This window comes from Thermobia domestica, chromosome 11 (genome assembly GCF_964235325.1).
Source record: "Thermobia domestica chromosome 11, izTheDome1.hap1.1, whole genome shotgun sequence".
Taxonomy (NCBI): domain Eukaryota; kingdom Metazoa; phylum Arthropoda; class Insecta; order Zygentoma; family Lepismatidae; genus Thermobia; species Thermobia domestica.
In genome coordinates, this window is record NC_137464.1 from 66,855,944 (window position 1) to 66,876,062 (window position 20,119).

The 20,119-nt window shown below is 35.5% G+C and overlaps 1 protein-coding gene across 1 annotated transcript; it reads right to left on the reverse strand.

The window, feature by feature from the left end:
- Window positions 1-13,853: 13,853 nt before the first annotated feature.
- Window positions 13,854-19,955, reverse strand: LOC145665158 (uncharacterized). The gene is made up of 3 exons (XM_081732439.1): window positions 19,879-19,955; window positions 17,433-17,675; window positions 13,854-14,116 (listed from the first exon to the last, which is right to left on the reverse strand). The coding sequence occupies exons 1-3, from the start codon at window positions 19,953-19,955 to the stop codon at window positions 13,936-13,938; spliced, it is 501 nt and encodes a 166-aa protein (XP_081588565.1). The 3' UTR covers window positions 13,854-13,935.
- Window positions 19,956-20,119: the final 164 nt, after the last annotated feature.

Below are 20,119 nucleotides of genomic sequence, written 5' to 3' on the forward strand. Positions count from 1 at the left end.
ATTGTGTATCTTAGTCTGTTTTCCAGCAAGCTGTCACGTAACCTCGACTCGAACCTGGACCGTTGCAGGTCAATTTTTAGTTTTCCTGCTGCTGCTCTGCCTGCAGGACCAGTGGGTTGGTAGCATTGATGCTGTCTGGTGTACTGCTACCTCTCCCTCGTGACCCACGATTGTTTTCTCTGGTGTGACCTCTTCGCTCCGAGCTGTTCCCTCGATGCGTGGTCACTTGTCGGACTTGTCTCTCTTCATTTCTTGGCCTGTCTCCTCTGTTTCTTTGATTGCGGCGGAAACGGTGCTGCGCGTGACCTCTTGTCGGTGCTCCTGTACTTCTCTCACTGCCTGAACTGTCTTCATCAGTCCTCTGTGATGGTTGGTGAGTGTTGCGCAATCGATTGTCCTCTCTTCGATAAGGATGGTGCCGTTGTCTCCTATTTCTGGGGTCCCTATATACGGTTTCCTCCGTTGACTGCGTACGCACATTCTGTACTCTCCGTTGGCCTGTCGTACCACTGTTATTCCTTTGGGCATTTCGGTCTCTCTGGAAACTCTCTATCCTGTCCAGCTCCTCGCTGTCCCAGAGGATCATTGACAGTTGCTCCGTATCCTCCAGCTGAACTCCGATGAGCTGCCTTTGGATACGTAACGGTAGCATGTTCTTCACGTTTGAGAGAACTTCTGCTTCCGACATAGAAGGACTTAGTTCTCGGAACGCCTTGACTTGCTCCCAAAAGAATTCACGCAGGGACTTACGTGAATCAGCCCTATAGCGTGTGTTTCTGAGGCGAGTGAGCTTTCGCTGAATAATGGCTTCGCTTTGGAAATTCCTCAGAAAAGCACGACGGAAGTCTTCAAATGTTCTGAACTGTTGGATGTGATTGTCTATCCACATCTTTGCTGCTCCACGTAGGATACGTGGAATTATGTGGAGAAGTTCTTCCTGCGCTATTCCGTATAGCCTGCAGTCATCCAACAACCGCTCAAGGAAGGTTGATGGCAGTCCCACATCCGTATCCGGGTCAAACGATGGCAATTCATCTATTTTAGGAGCTCGAAGAAAACTTCTGCAGCTAGCGTGAGAGTCCACAGATCTTCCACTCTCCTGATTCCCTTGACTGAGGTCTTCTAAAATTGGATTTGAAACCGGAGGTGTCGGAGTCCTTCGAGGTGGTTCCATTCCTGAGAAGGCGGGTTGAGGTATGTTTCTTACTGCTTCCCCAACTCTCCTTTCTACCAACTCGGACATCTTCTCCGTTAGGGATGCTGTCAGTTGGTCCACCGTCTGCTGAATAGCTCCTGCTTTCTCCCGTTCGACATCTTGGATTTGCCGGAGTTCCTCAATCCTGGTGCTCTGATTAGTGAGGCTCTCTATTAGCTCCTCTTGTCGTACAGTCATAGAATGTTCAATATTCTCCATCCTTGTCTGCAGCTCTATCCTTTGTGCTTGGGTCTGCGTCTCCAAGTCCATCCGCATGCGCTGCATATCTTCTAGGACCTGTCCCTGCCTTTCCTCCATTTGCCTGACCATCCTCTCTTCCATTTGGCCAGCTTGTGCCGTGAGACGTTCTTCTGTCTCCTGCAACTGCCTGTACTGCCGCTCTCTCTGTTCCTCCAGACTTTGGGAGATGGTGCGCTTGAAGTCCTCCAGCGCTTCCTTGTTTGACTTCTCGTGTTCGTCCAGCCTCCTGGCTTGCTCCTGTAGTTTCCTCGAGAGGTCTTCTGCCAAATGGTCTTGTTTTTCCATGAGCTTGTCAAGTTTTCTATCTTGTTCTTCTCTCTTCTTCTCCTGCTCTTCTCTCTTCTTCTCCTGTTCTTCTCTCTTCTTCTCCTGTTCTTCTCTAAATTTCTTCTGTTCTTCTCTAAATTCTTCGTTTTTCTTCCTCTGTTCTTCTCTAAATTCCTCCTCTTTCCGGTCCCGTTCTGCAAGCCACTTTTGTATCATTGATAAAAGAGATTCCTGAAAATCAACATTAGTGCTGTTCGGCCCGTGATGCTGTTGCATGTTGTCTCTACTTCCTTGAGTGACATCATTTTCCATAACTGGACTTGTATCCCTCTGGTCACCACATTCGGGACAATTTCGAGCCTCATCCGTGAGATCCAAATCCTGTTCCCATAGGTCACGTTCACACGTGCGACAACGTTGTGCTTCTTCCATTGCAGACATCCTGTTTCTTGGTCGTTGCCTCAAGGTAGATGGCCTCAACTGTGGCATCTGCAAGTAGACTTAAATAACTGGATTGTCAGAATAATTCTTATTAAAATTTGTCTAAAATGAATTCTAATTGTCTGACCTATGCTGTCAATCACTCTAAATTTCGTACTCTAAGTTCACCTTAATACGCAAAAATATTACTATTTCATCAATGTAGCATGCCAAGCTACTTTATCACCACACGTTTTCCACAACAACTTAGTTCATTCTTGTTTTTTTTTCTTTTTTTTTTTTACTATATTCATATGGATATTTATGTGTATATACAAATAGTGTATTAATTAACAGATAACATGTCTAAAACACAATAATATGTAAGTAATAAAATGCATGTGTAAATAAAAGTATTATATCTGACCTATTCTAAACCTATATCTATATATGAATATATAATTATGTTAATACTAATGTTATTCACTAGAAACAAACTTAGCTAAATTTATGCATCAATATGCCAAAAATTTGCATGTTCACTTATATTAATCGCTTACCTGGTGCATTACCTTTTTGTTTTCTTCTTTCCTTCTTTTCTTCTTTTTTTTTTAACAAAGAAAATGGTGTATCTCTTTTCTCTTCCAATCACACAAACCAACAAACAAACATGAGGTAAGAACAATTATTATTATTATTATTATTTACGCATGTGCTGAAATGAAATAAAATTGGTTGCGAGGGGGAGTAGAACGCTTAATCGTTCCCTACGGGTAATCTCGAAATAATGATTCTTTGAATACAAAATTACCTAATTTCCTGTCACGCTTCCCATTCTTAATTTTAGTATTACGTAATAGACTTGATTACTGTTTTCGTTCGCTGTTCGAAATTTACTATGTATGCTTCTCCAAACTAGATTTCCTACTTTTTTTTTTTTTTAACGCTTACTACGCTTTTCGGTCCTGAAAGAAAATTAACTACGCATGTTGGTCCTTCAAATGAGATTAACTACGCATTCGGGTTCCTCAAATAAGATTAACTACGCATTCGGGTCCTTTAAATAAAATTAACTACGCATTCGGGTTCCTGTTCGGGAAGCCATTTCTTGTGACACTGTACTTTGGTCCTAGTTCGGTTGCGCCATTTCTTGTTACACTGTGGGTTCCGGTATTGGAAGCCAAGTTTGGTAATGATGATGCTATTGTCTCGGGCGCTAAGTTTTGCAACGATAGAAAATTACTAATAATTAAAGGAAAATTTCTGCTCGGGCTGCCAAATAGAATTACTGCGTGATATTTACGAATAAGCAGATCTTACGTATTTGCGCGACGAAGAATATGAAACGTATTGTTTTCGGAATTCGATTCCTTATCTCTAATTTGCATATTTAATCTGAACTAGAATGAATAATTAAGGCACTCACGGATGAGCCTAATATGCATCAGAGAAATGAATACCTGACCTTGTACTTGAAAAGTGAATGGTATTGATGAGCGACAACTCATCTGCCTATTACACAAATAAAAAAAATGAATGAGAGTTTGGAGAATTGAAGTTGACTCCACGGGGCTCGAACTTCAGTTCTCCAAGGTAAAGATACAGTTTTGCTAAGATGGTTAGGAATTAAAAAAAATGATATATATAACGAAAGATGACCTAAGTCTAATCGATCCTGTTTTCCCCATAACGGTGTCTCCAAGGCGCTAGGAAAACAGGTGCGTAGTTAATGGTTAAGTGATTTAAACATGCGGAGCAAAAATCTCACAAGCTGCAAAGCTGAAAGAAAGATTTTTCGCTAATGGCTTGTTCAGTTGGCTACACTGACTATCACTCTGTCACCGAAGTGTGTGGAGATAGCAAAAATAGTTTAAAAAAAAAGCAACAAATAAGGAAAGTTTAATTTAAAGTTTAAAAAAAATGAGTTAATTTAGATGAAAATTTCTGATGGTCAATGTAACCGTGCTTCAACTTTTTCTGTTCTTCTAGGTATGCTAATAACGGTTAAAGAAATAGGCATATCTTTGAAATGATAACCACATAACTGCTTTGGTTCTAACGTCAAATAGACTTTTAATAAATTTAACGAGAAATAAGGTGATATCTACAAAAATCAACAAGAAAGTTAATTTGGATTTAAAAAAAAATGAATTAATTGACTTTACTAAAAATGAATCAGACTTTTGACTGTTTTGACCAAATAATATGATTTCTCTTAACACATTCTTCACTGTACAACGTAATATTCAAATTATTTAATCTTGACTGTAAAATTTAGCAAGAATTTATTTCTACTCAACTAAACTGACAATATTCTAAACTTTATAATTACCATGACGTAGTTATACAAACAAAAATTTCTATTAAACTGAATATTAATTAACAAAATGATTTATTGTTTTTCCCCTAGGCATAAACGACTATTAAGTAATTTGCCCACAGTTACTCCTCTTTTTATTAATAAAAGAAATGGAAATAAGTTTAAGAATCGGATTGCGGAATGAAAGAATTAATGATTTAGGTTGCTTGCAAGACTTACTGGAGAAATAGTTTAGAAGCGATAGTATGCTTTTGAGAAAATTTAGTGTACTGTTTCTAATGAACGCTAATGAATTTTCAATATTAAAAGATTTGCATAAACAAAACATAGCTTTGTACACATACTATATCAGTTGGTAAATAATACAATTCACAATAAAAATCGTTACACAACACTAACTACACAAATATTTCATATCCAAATGCACTACACAGAAATATATATATATAGTACTACTATTATTATAATTTGGCCAATTGATCAAAATAATTACATTGTCGACGCTTTCTGATTTTCTCAGTGATTCCTTCTTTTGCAAATAAACGTTTCTCCATAGCTATGGACCCTATCTGCGTTCGTTGCTCAGATAGGTACCTCCGAAGGGATTTACTCGAGTATCTTAAGTTTGTTCACCTTATTTACGAGAGACTAACGATATTACGGGATAAGAATGTTTACACTTATTTGTCTAAAAACTTACTCAACATAGCATGTCTTTGGAAGCTTTATATTGATTGTTTCTTTTAAGAATGAGTATAATAAAAATTGACAAATTACAATAAAATCATATTAAGCCTGTTTACCGCTCTGACACATATTTCCCTAACACAACCTATACAAATGTTAAAATTTGAAAAACTAGACTTTGACGCTAAATCATAGTTTACTCAAAACAGAAATTACATTACATTCACACATCTTAAACGCGATTTATGTTTAAAAGAGAAATAATTCATACTTGATATAAATAAATACTGGATTGCATATAAATGATTATAATGACGGCTTCAAGGATCTAAATATTGACACATTACGATTACAAATAAATGCATGATTGAAGATCAAATCAAAGTATACAAATTTCACTAGTAAAATAATCAAAAATTTTATGGTACTTATTCAAGAATGAAATTAACAGTTCCTATATCAGTGAATTAATTTTGGAAATGCAACCAAGGCATTAGGCTATATGTTTACTTCTTTTAAAAAGAAAGAAAAAAAATGCTCTAAATGTTTACGGACAGTTCCGTATGAATAAACAATGTCCCGAAGTTTCTAGGAAAAGGTGAGTATGGAGATCACGAATCACGGAAATATTGGCCATAGTCCTTCTTCAATAAAAAAAAATAGCAGAATACTTTGTCCTACCTTAATAAGTCCTTCCGCTTATATTTCCACACTTCAGAAGAAAACTGCACTGTACTTAACTGACCGTCACAATGCTTCCTAATGTCCCTTCTCAGACCCCGCTGTCCTCTGGATTCAACTCCCGGAGAAGAGGTCCTCGTTTGTCTGAAGCGTCTGGGTCTTCCTGTGGCAAGGCATCTGTCTCGAGTATTGGGGATCGAACCCGTGTCTCCGTCCTTCATCTCCATGTTGTTGAAATGCAACGATGCGTCACTTATCAAATCCATCTGCACTTAAATTTCACTCGCACAGTTTATATATATATCCGCCATACATCGCACTACTTTTCCTGTCTTTGCACTTTATGCGGGAAATCAACGTATATAGAATCACAGACTCACTTCAACATCACCATTTATGTAGCGTTACCGTAAGATGATAAGAATTATCTGTCGATGTTTTAAATATTTGTATAAATAATCTTGTAACGACGAAGTTGCTGTGGATAACGCGTGATTTAAGTAACTGGCTGCTAACGGGTGTCTAGCTAGCCATTTTTCTGAAATTTAAACACTTAAATATATATATATATATATATGTACATATGAGTTGACGTACGCTTATGAATCGCGTGTTGGTGATGTTTTCACGATGAAGTGTCGACTTAGAGTAAAATCCTTTCCGTGTAGGCGTTCTCCCAGCTTTCTTTATTTTTTTTTTTTTTAAAAAATAGACGCTTCATTCTTCTCTTTGTGAATTTTGAATTTCGGATTCTGATTCGCCGCTTTAAGTTCGTGACACCATTTCCCAAAAATCGGTTGATAATTTGGCTTGGGTTTCTAGCGTCTGTTCTGGGCTCGTACGTGATGTTAAAGAGTTTCATAAGCACTTGCGAAGATTGTAGATAAAAAATTTTGGTTCCTGTGTGTCTGTGACGTGATATTTGCGATATCGAGGTACTTAGGTAGTGCGACAGTATGGCTGGAGTAACAATACCATCGACTGGCGAGGTAGAACGGTGGGTGGTCTATTAGTGCGGTTACCGTCTTATATTTTTTTTTTTGAAAAGCAGAGAAACTTCTTTACCTGGGACAAATGAAAGAGGTTGCTTGGCTGCTAAATGAAACAAAATAAAATTTTCCTTGACTTTTTAAAATAAATTGAATTTACATATAAAGATGTTTTAATTTGAATATAAGAACAATTAATTTTAGTGTGTGAGCGTAATTGTCACATATATTATACACGATCGATGGAATTCGTACGATTCCTACCAAAATTAGCATGGAAGTTGAGTTTAAAGGAATTAGTAAACCTGATAAATATTATTGTGTGCAGATGTTTGGTCCCCGAGTTATTGGCTGCCAAAACTAGATTTGGACTTTGTGGAAGAATATGCTGTATTTGTTTGCTATTGGGCAGCAAGCAGCCATGCAGCATGATGATACATCACGAGGAGCTTAGCACGTAAGGTAAAATCAGGAGAGATCGCTAGGTAGGAGAGTTCGCACGGGGCTCAGATATGAGGAGAGGAAAGGAGGTTGCAGTTGTGACAAATGGAGAATTTGTTTTTCAAATAGAGTCGTCAGTCAATATCTTGTGTCGATAGAATCTGTTCGCTGAGTAATATATTCCACATTTTGCCTGAATAATGCAAAGTGCGTGCGTACATTTTCCCGAACTTTTGGTATAAATTCATAGGAAGGTTGTGTTGCCAAATCAAAAAATTATGTGTATTTGAGTTATTTGAGTTAGTATCTTCAGGCTCTCTAAGACTTTCAGTTGTTTGTTAGAATGTAGCCTGATGCGTGAGGGGAGAATTAAAGTCACACACACCCAAAATATGATCTCATCACCCTTTGTCTTAGTGCTTTGGCTACGGGTCTGAGGTGAATGTTTGTATCAATGCGGTTTTATTCATTAAGTAACTGTATATTTCAAGATTGTTCGTTATTTTCGTGGCACAGTTTATATATATGTTTTCATAGCATCGATATTAAGTGACGTATCGTACAGTAGCATCCAAATGTTCGCTGTCAGTTATGTCATTTTTCTAAAACATATTTTATATTTTCTTCATCGTACAGGTTGACCGTCGTGCACGATCTCACCTACCCATATGCGCAATCTCCCAGCACTGTAGGAGAGATCGCGCAAAGTAAGGTTTTGAAAACCGGTCACCACTAAGAGCACAATCGCTTTCAAGGATGATGACAGGTCTGGTATTATACACAAGCTACTACTCAAACTACACACTGTGTAATTCTTAACAATATTACTTCAATATTGGTTATTTTATACTTAGTTGAACCATATAGAAACTATCTTTACTTTATATGGCATAGAAGACTGTCTGATCAATCTCGAAATTTCACTAAATCATCGCTTAAACCCTTCTCATTTTGACCCAACTTTGTATGTTGGTAGACTTTGACAAGTGCAAAATACAAATGTGAGCTTAGTATGAAATATTGTAGAGTTCAAACCTTTGGTTTCCGAGTTGTTGGCCATCAAAATTGGGTTTGGACTCAATGAAATCAAAAAGAAATTTTACTAAACGACGCATCTGATTGGTAGAACGCATCTGATTTTGACCAAAATTGACATGATAGTAGAGATTGATGAGATTAGTGTGCTTATAAAATGTTACGGTGTACAAACCTTTGATTCTCAAGCTACTGTTTAAGAAACCTTTGATGCTTGTGCTTGGATTTTTTTTTTTTTTTTTTACTAAATTCAAACTTGAGCTTTGATTGCCAATAAGCCCTTATCCAAAATCCAGCACAGCACAAAATACTTCTTACAGCCAGTAAGCAAACACATCTACGGCAAGTCTAAGTTTGCCCTTAATTTCCCTTAATAGACAACCTTAAAGACTCTCTCTATGTATAACTTTGCCAAGTGTAAACTTCAAGTCACGCTTCAAGTTCAAATAATCTTGTATTAACGTGCAAACGCATAGCACCAGGTGTAAAAGTTAAGGCTGCCTAAAACACGTAGGCGTAAGACTTAGCCTTAGAGATTTCTATGGCTTTCATTCTTGACAGGTGTGTTAATTTAAAGGGATTTTTAAGGTTATCCTTATTACGAATTAATGACTAGTCTACACCAAGCTTGCAATCGAGGAACCAGCAAGTTTCCTATAGTCTTGGTTGGGTCTGCAGCAGTGTAAATGGGAATTTGTGCAACAAGCCTACAAACTTACCCTTGAAGGCTTGGGTAAGGCTATTAAAGATCTAAAATCCTATTAGGGTCAAGTTCTATCACTATTTCAGACATGATAAAATTGCAGATCTTTAGTTCTTGTATTATTGCCTATAAAACTTCGAGTTTGGACCGTCAAACTTTCTAAAAAGAAAGAAAGGAAAAGAAAAATAAAAGAAACTCATTTCTATTTATATGCAATCGAGGCAACTCACCAGATCTTCGCTAAGTTCGACGTAGTGATAGAGTCTTACAAAATTAATATGTATATGACATATTATGATGTGCAACTCTTTAATTACCGAATTATTTGCCATCCAAGATGTGGTGTGGACTTACTTGAGTCCAAACCCCAAATTTGTTGGTCAATAAGTCGAGAATCAAAGAACTCCACACTTTGATATTTCATTTGTGTATTAAGCTCGTTAAGGTCTATCAACATTTAAATCTTGGTTACATGTATACCGTTGGCTCCCTACTTATTATACATCAATATTCAAGTTCCAATATAACAAACCTGTTAAAGAGGATAAGTGCAGCGGGGTAAAAATCAATGAATGACTTTTTTGAAATGAAATGAAATGAAATTTTTTAGTTTTACGTCTCACGATTGCGTCGGCTATGCTAAAGAAGACGATGATGATGAGAGATAGATAAAATGGTGGAATGAAGAAAATGGGAGGAAACGGGAGAACCCCGAGAAAACCCACCCACACGGTGTTTGTCCACCACAAAGTTCACTTGACGGGAGCAGGGTTTGAACCCGGGACCCCAAGCACCAGAGGTTAACGCTCTATCAATGTTTTTTTCTTTTTTTAAAAAAGATCGACCGATCATACCTCAGTTTCCTGAGCAACCCGATTTTCCTCGTATACAACGCCTCTTCGACCTTTACAATATTCGACAGGGACACGTACATATCCAGGACAGTTATAATTCCGATCTTGCTCTTCAGAGGGATTCGAACCCCCAGTGGATTGCACCTCATGATCCGAAGCCGAACGCCCGAGACCACTCAGCTATTGCCACCGGCTAATGAGCCACCGCGGCCCACGAATGACATTTTTTTCTGCTACTAGCTGTTTTACTCAATTGTTTATTTACCAACATTAATTATACATGAATACCACTACATTGAAGACTTCTGTACGTCAGAGCTCTTTTCATTTGTTTGCTTGCATCATATAAAGATCCGCTTCTAAAGGCTCTTTACATGAGTTGTTCCTGTTATATAATTTACTCGTGTTGTAATATTTCCCTGTCTTCCATTTACTTAATTTTTTTGTTTGTTTTAATGTATACAGACAAGAAATTGTTTATTTAGTTAGTTGAGTGATATTCTTGAGCTCTTGAAATAAATCTCGAAACTACCTAGGTAAAGGCAAAACATGAAATTTCACTTTATTTATTCATATGAAGAACTAGAGTTCAAAAAAAAAAAAAAAACGTATGAAGAGAAATTATGAAGTCCAAATGGGTGAGTGAGTGCGTTTAACTTGTGTTTCTTCTGTAGCTTTTTAGTTTCATCATTTGTTTTGTCATTCCAACCTTCTGTTCTGTATTGAAAGCATAAAGTTTTGCTACATACGATATAAGACTAATGATTCCATAGGAAATTTTTCCAGTGTTTATTCTTTAGAAAAGGGTAAACTGAGCACGCTAAAAAAGTTTGGGATGAAGTGGAAGAAATGAAAACTTAAGAGCCTGCCTTACTAAAAGTAATACAAAATTTACCAGTTTTCTTTTGCCTGATTATTCATCAGTGAAAGGAGATAATAAAATGCAAATTACCACAATCATAGATCATGCTATCCTACAAAAGTAAGTATGAACCTGAAGAATGTTCAGTGTTGCAATCCATAGAAATTATAGTGTTGCCAGAAAAAACAATTTCCCTAAAATCTAAGTTAAGACAGCGAGTAGAGGAATGAACTCAACTGCGTTTGATTACTTATCATGTTATTCTGGTTTCTTGTGAACTACTTTTTAATTAACATTATTATTTAGCTTTAATAACTGTATGTTAAAACTATTTTGCTTATTACAAACTAAATACAACTATTATTTAAAAAGTAGTTCACAGGAAACCAAAACAATATGATACGTAACCAAATGCAGTTGAGTTTGTTCCTCTACTCGGTGCCTTAACTTGGACTTTAGGAAAATTGTTTTTCTGGCAACACTGTAATTTCTATGGATGGCAACACTGATCATTGTTCAGGTTCATATTTTCTGTTGTAGAATAGCATTATCTATTAATGTGGTGACTTGCATTTCATAATCTCCTTTCACTGATGAACAAACAAGCAAAAGAAAAATGATAAATTTTGTATTATTTTTAGTAAGGCAGGCTCTTAGGAAGATGTAATTGGAAAAAGAGTAGGACAGCAGCGTTTCTTTACCCCACGTTTATTGTTTATGGGTTGTTTAGATATAAATGCCGTACAATAGTAGTGAAAGGTCAAATGTTTCGCGATCTAGAAGTTCCGAGTTCGAATCTCATGGTTGGTCATTGTGAATGATATTTTTCATGGTTTTCCTTATTTCCATCCACAGGTAAAAGTGGATCTGAAAATGTAAGGGGACGCATGACGTCACGCCGTCTCCCGTGCGTATCTTTACACAGTGTGATCTTCTTAGTAAGTGGAGGGACGCCATAGATATTGTTTGGAAGTTGGGGACGACGTACCTCCGCGTCCTCCCTTACTTTTACCCCTGGTTCTGCCACGATATTATGGAATTTTAATGTAAGCCCTGGCCAATTTACTTTCAAAATCGTGTTTCATTATTGGTTGTGCAAACTGTTTAAGTGCAAGATATCTTAATAATTGCGAGCTGCACCTTTCTAATAAATGCATTTTTCTTTCGTTATAAATTGGGAGCACGGTGACCAATGCCGGATTTACGTATAAGCTAAACAAGCTATAGCTTAGGGCCCCACTCTTTTGGGGGGAGGGCAAAAAATAAAGGAAGAAACTGGATTTACATTTCCAAAATATAAGAGAAACAGTAAATAAGATAAAATCTACATATAGCAACAGTGCTTCGTGTTGGGTAAGTCCTATGATATAAGTAATGGGTCCCCTTCTGCTAGCCTAATTTTTAAAATATCACTAGTCTCTTCATTTCTGTATATAGGATGCCTACGTTCATCTGGACAAATAAAGGGCCCCGACCCCACCAAACCTAAATCCAGCTCTGACGGTGACTGAATGATAAGCATCACCTATTAAAGGTTCAATTCCCTGTGAAGAGCATGGGCGTGTATTTTTAACTGTTCTCGATATTATTGAGTTTGTATCCTTACCAATTCTGGTAGTTACGAAAAGTGCAAGAACAAGAATATACATACTTCAGGTTTGATCCCAGATCTGTGATTATAGTTTGTGGTAGACTACATTATGTCTGTGAGTTTTCTCAAAGTTCTTCCGTTTCCTTTCACATTATCATCCTACCATTTGTTTCGTCATCATTCAGTTTCCTTAGTCATCCGTTTCTTTTAATCTGCAGCGTACAATCATGAGTCATTACACTAAAATGATTTCATTTTCATTTCTATTGTAAATTATACTGAATCTTCCCTAAAATCTATAAATTAACTACTGTATATTACCACTATGTTTGATGACTTCTACAATTTGTAGTTCTTGAAACTATTACTTCGTTCATATTTCCTTAAGTTTGCTCACGAAATTTCATCTTGGCGTACACAATACCCTGATATCTCCCCACTCCTTAAATATCTCCCTCTTAGTTAAAAATTGCCCCCCCCCAACTGCAGATGGAAATTTCCCTTTCCAAAGACATGTACTGAAACGCGGAAGAGAGAGGAAAGGGAAAATGAAATACTGACAGCGAAAGAGGTAAGGAAGGATAACAGAAATGGATTACACAGTGCTCGTAGAAAAGCCATTTGGGTTGGCGTCCTGCTTTTCCTCTTCGTCTCGTCTCTCTCTCTTTTTCCCTTTCCTTGTAGTTGCCAGTCTACTGTGAAGGTCAAGGAAGAGTTTCTTTTTTCTCCCTCTCGCGCTCGCGTTTTGATCTACGACAAACAGTTGTATCCCTCCGCCTACCTCATCCATCCTCATCTTCAGGCTGTCCTCAAGGACAAATCTTCACTTCTTTTCACGATCAAGGTCGTACGAAATGCTGTTTCTCCCTTCCTACATTTCTGCTACAAAATGAACACCAGGGTTGGTAGACGCCACCAAACTCGTCTGTTTCTTTTTTTTACCTCCTTCCATACTTGCAACACTGACTGATACCTCTTGGTATTGGCACATACATTACAGGATACATTAGATTCAGAACTGAAACTCATTTCTTGCCTTAACTTTTAACTGTGAATGATTGCACTATTTTTCTTTCTTTCTTTCTTTCCTTAGTTCCATTTGGAATATATTTTTGTTTTCTTCGTGCAGAATAAAGTACTGAAAGCTTTTTCGGTTCAACTCTTTAACATTTATCAGAGTATAGAATGTGGAGGTTGTAATCTGAGGAAAGTTGAGGTCAAGATCCTCATCAGACTACGATTGAAAAACTGATAATTGTAAGGCCACCAATATATCAAATATTTCATATGATAATATAACTCCATATTGTTAAGGTTACAGACAATAACAAAGAGATTTTCAAGTGATCGCACAATATTATATTCGAAAATCATTAAATGCTATATATATTCTAGATTTCTCGAAAAGTTATCCTCAAGTTATCATATTATCTATCGGTTGATATATACAGGGTATTCCACTACTATGTTCCTATTTTCAGTACACTGTAGAATGGGATGAACAAAAGTTTCAAGCACAAAGTTATACACATACCTCACCACATTCATTGTTTTGCTAAGAATGTAAAGGAGAGCATCATCACAAGTACGAACCACACAGCTAACGACGATGACAATTCTCTATAGAGACTAGGCATCCTTTTGGTCAGTAACTGAACCCATACGTATAGAATTCGTATGCAGTTTCTTTATTGTTTTCACATCCAGAATCGCGTGTTTGCACCATTCGTATACTTCCATTCTAGGTACAATCCGAGCACACTCAGAATCGTCTAGTTTATTGGCTATCTTCAGTCTTCCGTGGTTAGATCTACAACAAACAATTAATTGTGAGTTATCTAACAATTAATTAACGGGATAAAACAAAACATAATGTAATAGCAAAGATATTGATATTATATCATTACTGAAAAAAATAACGTTGAAACAAAAATACAGACATAATAGTTGAACACCCTGTATCTCATCTTTTTGAACTTGTTTGCCGTCGTAGGTACAATTTTGTAGAATTTTTATCTTCTTAAGATTTAATAAATGGTAATTTCGATCTATATGTATAACGTAGATAAACGATTTTACGAGTTAAATTATGCTTTTATCGTCCACAATTTTGCATTAGACATGCTATAAAGTTATATATCTAGTTTCATTTTTGTTAACACTTGATAATTGATCTGACGATCAAAACAAACAGAAAATAAAAATAAAAATAATAAACCTCGTGTTATTACGGTAAGAGAAGATAACTACCGTTACTGGTGTTAACAAAATTCGAACACACAAACTATACAAGAATTATCAGGAAGCACGTTAACGCTTCCGATACACACACAGGTTTATCATTCTCAAAACTTCTGACTAGTTCAATGCAGTGCAGCGACGTTATGAATTCCGATAATGTCTGTTCTTTTAAAGCTAGTTTGTAGCACTCCCTCTCTCGTATTCAGAGACAGACAGACAGAGAGAGAGAGAGAGAGAGAGAGAGAAGAGATAACGTAACATTATAGTTTACTGATAAGATGGGAAATGAAACTAGTGACGCCAGAAAATAGAAGAAAAACGAGATGTCATTTCCTCTCATGCATACTTCTGATCTCTTGCGCAGTCTTCTGTTGTTGGATATCGATGAAATCCGAGGATCGAAAATTTGTTAAATGGGAGATTGAACTTCCAGAACGTAAGGGGAAGGAGACATTATTAACCGTGTCCTCATCTTCACAGAGAGAGAAGTTTATATAATTTGATTAATAGTTAATCAATTTTTGCAAGGTTACTTTTCATTTTTTTTTTATCTATTAGTGCCTTTATCTTCAAGTGACTAGAAGAAATTGAGAAACTACTTTGATTAGTTATTTTCTACAGCCTTGTTTTAAAATTTTAGCCATTCTTTTAGTCGCTGGACAGAATGACTAGCCGCTACTCTTTACTATTTTCTTGAATCTAATCCAAGGAAAAATCAAATACCGACAAATGTTATCTATCAAAATTCGCCAGAAGAAAATAAATGAAAGGATAAATTCCTCCCTCACTTCAGAGCTTCCAGTGCACCAAACTTTTCATCTCAAGTTTTTATTATCGATTGATTTTCAGTCCTTGAAAAAAAAATGGAGTGAAATAATATTTCAGTTTTAACTACTTCCACTATTAATGTTGGGCTACGCAGAATTTCGTCAAGGGGGTCGGTGTTGAAGCTCCTAAGTTAGTATCACTTCAGATATTTGTATACGTATTTTAATATAATAAATGTTTATTATTTCATAATAACTAGCTGTAGGAGGTACGTATAAACGTGGAAACTCTCCCTTATGTATGCCACTGACTTCCACCAAGTGCGATCCAAGTAATACAGTGCACTACTAAAACATATAACAAGATTTTTCCTTTTTAATAAAATGAAAGGGTTATACCTACAATATAAGAGATGTTTAACTCTCCTCAGTTAAATAAATATTTCAGACGATGATTTTTTTGTTAAAAATGTTCGAATATGATCCAAAGTATCGTATATTTTCTTTGAGGCTTCCTAATCATCCTCTACCTAAAATCGGTGAGGAGTAAAGAATTAGGATGACCCCCACCAAAAAAAACTTTTTAAAAAGATTCCATAATACTTTCGTCAGATTGTGGTGGTTCAGAGGAAGAGCACTCAGCTCTGATACGTGGGGTCCCTGGTTCAATACCAGCTCCCGTCAAGTAGACTTTGGTAGTCAATCACTGTGTTCATAGGTTGTTTTTTTTTTTTTTTAGTTCTGCCGTTTCCTCCTACTTTCTTCATTTGACCATAATCTTCCATCTCATTATCACCGTCTAAATTATCCATAATCATGGGGCGCTACACTAAAAAAAAAAAAAATAATAATAACTTTCGTAAAAATGATTCCATCTTGATATCATTTTATGTATATTTTCCTTGAGGCTTTCCGCAGTTCCCAGTGCATGGGTCTAAAAATAGTTAGAAATGATCAACGAATTTAAACCCCTAATTTAGGATGAATAATCCCCTCCCAGGATTAAAAATATTCCAAGAGATCTTCACGATCATTTCTGTTACTTGAATTTAAAACCAATCGAAAACGAGCAAGTGAACTCTCCTACCCTCTTCGCCAGTCTAAAAATACGTTTTACGATTAAATACGTAAAAATTATTACATTTTTCCATAATATGGTGTGAATGTTTATTGAAGATCTCACACAATTCCCAACGACTGGGGCTGAAGTAGGTCAAATCACGAGTCCCTTTAGCGTTTCCCTCACGCCCACATTGTATGATTTTAAAATACATGTTCCATAATAGCTCTTGTAAAATAAAATCACTCGATTTTGATGGAATACGGTGTAAATTTTTCTGATGATTCCCAGTCATTTTTACTTCTTGGAATTGAAATGGGTTAATAATGAGAGAGTGAATACTCTCCTCTCAATTTAAAGTAAAATATTTCCAGGAACATTTCGTTGAGTTGATTTGATTTTGAGTTTAACGCGCCTTTCCACAACGAGGCTATATGAGATGGGACCTACTGATTAACGTGGAATCCGAACCACATGAGCTCCTGCCGAGAATCGAACCCGGGTCTCCCACAGCAAAGGAGCGTACACTAACTACTTAACCACGAACTAGCTCGTGAACATTTCGTAAAATGTACTAGTACTTTTATTAATCATAATATTTGTTTCACTTGAGATTAAGGACTTGCTCGTATAAATTGGGGTTGAAATTAGAGGGAAGAGGGAGGATTGATTGCTTCTACAATGTACAGTATCACACTAGTATAACTATGCTATGATGTTTCACTATTTTATTTTATTTTTTTCTGTTTGATATACAGAAAATCACGAAAATGCTTGCACAAAATGAAATATTCAGATTGATGGGGGAATAACACTCACTTGTCCATTTACAGCAACGTTGATTGTGTCAGGGCAAGCAAAAATATGTTTTTCCATTTCTCGCCTTCCATTTTATTTTATTCTTTCAACGTTTTTCTATTTTACAGAAGGCGTATTCCACAAAAAAAAGTGTCATTTATAAGCAACCTTACACTTGAACTTCTCGTCTGCAAAATCCTAAGAAAAAAGTTGTGTTGCTTCAAATGCGTCTTTAAAATTTATTAGAAAACATTACTTACATCCGACGAGACGATGAAATTTCTGCGCCAGATATAAAAGAAGTATCATTAGAATGCAGCACTGAGCACCATTGCCCGATTGTGCTGAATCGCGATTTCAAGTTTACGATCTTTAAAAGCGGCTGCAACGACATCTGGACAAGAAAGAGCAACATTTCTTTTGATTCTTCAAAAAGTGATTCGTATTCCTTCTTCTTCTTTTCTTCTTCTTCTTTTTCTTCTTCTTCTTTTATTCCGTAGCATCTGTAAAAGGAAAATATATCTTTGAGGCAACTTTTTGAAGGCATTTGTTGTTGACTTGTGGAAACAGAATAAGATACGCTGTATAAAAAAAAAAAAAGGAATTTAATGCAGAGTACAAATATGTAAGTCAATGTTGGACAGTAAAGTAACATTGTATTGTAAATAATGCGACTCAAATTCAGAATTCAATCACATATCTTTTAAGAGTTGAAAATCACTTAGCAACAATTTTTGTGCAATAACGCGAACATCTTGATTCCTGTTCACTGAGATAGAAAAAAGAATATTTTCTGTTAGATAAAAGCTTCCCTGCAAACATAAATGACTTAAATTATCTAAATACATTTTCTCGTTCAATTTTTCATAGATTCAAATTATCTAAATATATTCTCTCATTCAAGTTATCATAGATTCAAATTATCTAAATACGTATTCTCTCATTCAATTTATCATAGAATAAGTTATCTAAATACATATTCTCTCATTCAATCTATCATAGATTCAAATTATCTAAATACATATTCTCTCATTCAATTTATCATAGATTCAAATTATCTAAATACATTCTCTCATTCAATCTATCATAGATTCAAATTATCTAAATACATATTCTCTCATTCAATTTATCATAGATTCAAATTATCTAAATACATTCGTCATTAAATCTATCACACATTCAAATTATCTAAATACATTTTCTCATTCAATCTATCATAGTTTCAAATTATCTAAATACGTATTCTCTCATTCAATTTATCATAGAATAAGTTATCTAAATACATATTCTCTCATTCAATTTATCATAGATTCAAATTATCTAAATACATATTCTCATGAGACTCTAACATTTGATGATGTTTAGTAAATCCACTGTATTAGCTTTAAGCCCACTGACTAATAAGGGGCATTATTTTCCTGATTTTCTCTAAAACGACCTGGAATTTTAATGACATTCTTTTACTGATTTCATCTTCAAGTCTAGTTACTTGTAACTTCTTTTCAAAAAAATATATTTGCATTATATTTAAATGTAATATTACTTAAATTAAGCTTGTTTAATCAATATTAAAATTACATAGGCTATATAACATTTAATTTTCACAAAGTATTAGTAGATTTGAAGAAGAAATCAATAAAATCACGTCTTTAAAATTACAGTTAATTTGAAAGAAAACAGGAAAATGATCCCTCAACAATGGGAAAGTAAAAATGGTGCAAGTATTCAACACTGATTATTATTATTATTATTATTATTATTATTATTATTATTATTATTATTATTATTATTATTATTATTATTATTATTATTATTATTATTATTATTATTACTTTCAAATATCTAGTATCAATATTAACAAACGGAAACCATATTCACGAAGAAATTAAATGTCGACTAAAAGCAGGGAATTCGAGTTATTATTCAGTTCAAAATTTCTTGTTGTCGCGAATTCTGTCAAAGAATTTAAAGCTTAAAACATATAAAATAATAATTTCATGCCTGTTGTTCTGTATGGTTGAGAAACATGGTCGCTTACTCTGAGGGAAGAACGTAGACTGGAAGTATTTGAGAACAGAATCGTGAGACTAATATTCGGACCGAAAAGGAACGGGAATGGCGGAAACTTCTTAACGAGGAACTACATAATTTATACCATTTACCAAACCTTATTAGGGTCATCAAATCTAGGAGGTTCAGGTAGAAATGTAGCCAGGGTGGAAGAAGATAGAAATGCTTTCAAAGTCTTGACTGGAAAACAAATCGGAAAACGTCCTCTAGGAAGACATAGGCGCAGATGAAAGAATAGTATTAACATGGATCTCGCAGAAGTAGGAATATAAAGTAGAAACTGGATCCAATTGGCTACGGATAGAAGTTAGTGGAGAGCTTTTGTGAACACAGCATTGGACCTTCGGGTTTCATAGGTCATAGAGTTAGTTAGTTATTAGTTATTATTTTACAGTTTTGTGGACTATACAGTATAATATATATCTGTCTTCAATGCATTTTACACTGCCATCCACAAGCTAAACTTCTCAACTGGTTTACGATATGATGACGAATATAATAAGACCGTATTCAGAAAATATATTGTCATTACAAAACATTCCATTTTGGAGGAGCGTAACTTAATGACGAAATCCATTTCTCTGATGGAAAAGATTTTCACTTCAATCGTAGATATGTAGATTTGTGATAACTAACACTGTATTTTGAAATTCTCTTGGAATTTCCTCGTATACTCCACTATTTTCTCCGTTAACGCTACTTTCATTTGCCATCCATTTTTCTTAAACTTACTGGTATAATCATGTAACTTGAACCAAACAGTTCATTTTAACTCTTCCTTCCGTAATTATCATGATTAGAATTCATAAAATTTTATTTTAAATTTTCGGAGTTTATTTAACCTTGCTGGAAAACCATCACATGCAATAAATTAGAG

Coding starts and splice junctions, on each gene's coding strand:
- LOC145665158 (XM_081732439.1), bottom strand. CDS start 19,955: ATGGCAAATGAAAGTAGCGTTAACGGAGAAAATAGTGGAGTATACGAG. Junction 17,676..19,878: donor AGAGAATTTCAAAATACAGT/GTTAGTTATCAC, acceptor TTCCTTTTACAG/ATGCTACGGAATAAAAGAAG. Junction 14,117..17,432: donor ATTTCATCGTCTCGTCGGAT/GTAAGTAATGTT, acceptor TGTTTGTTGTAG/ATCTAACCACGGAAGACTGA.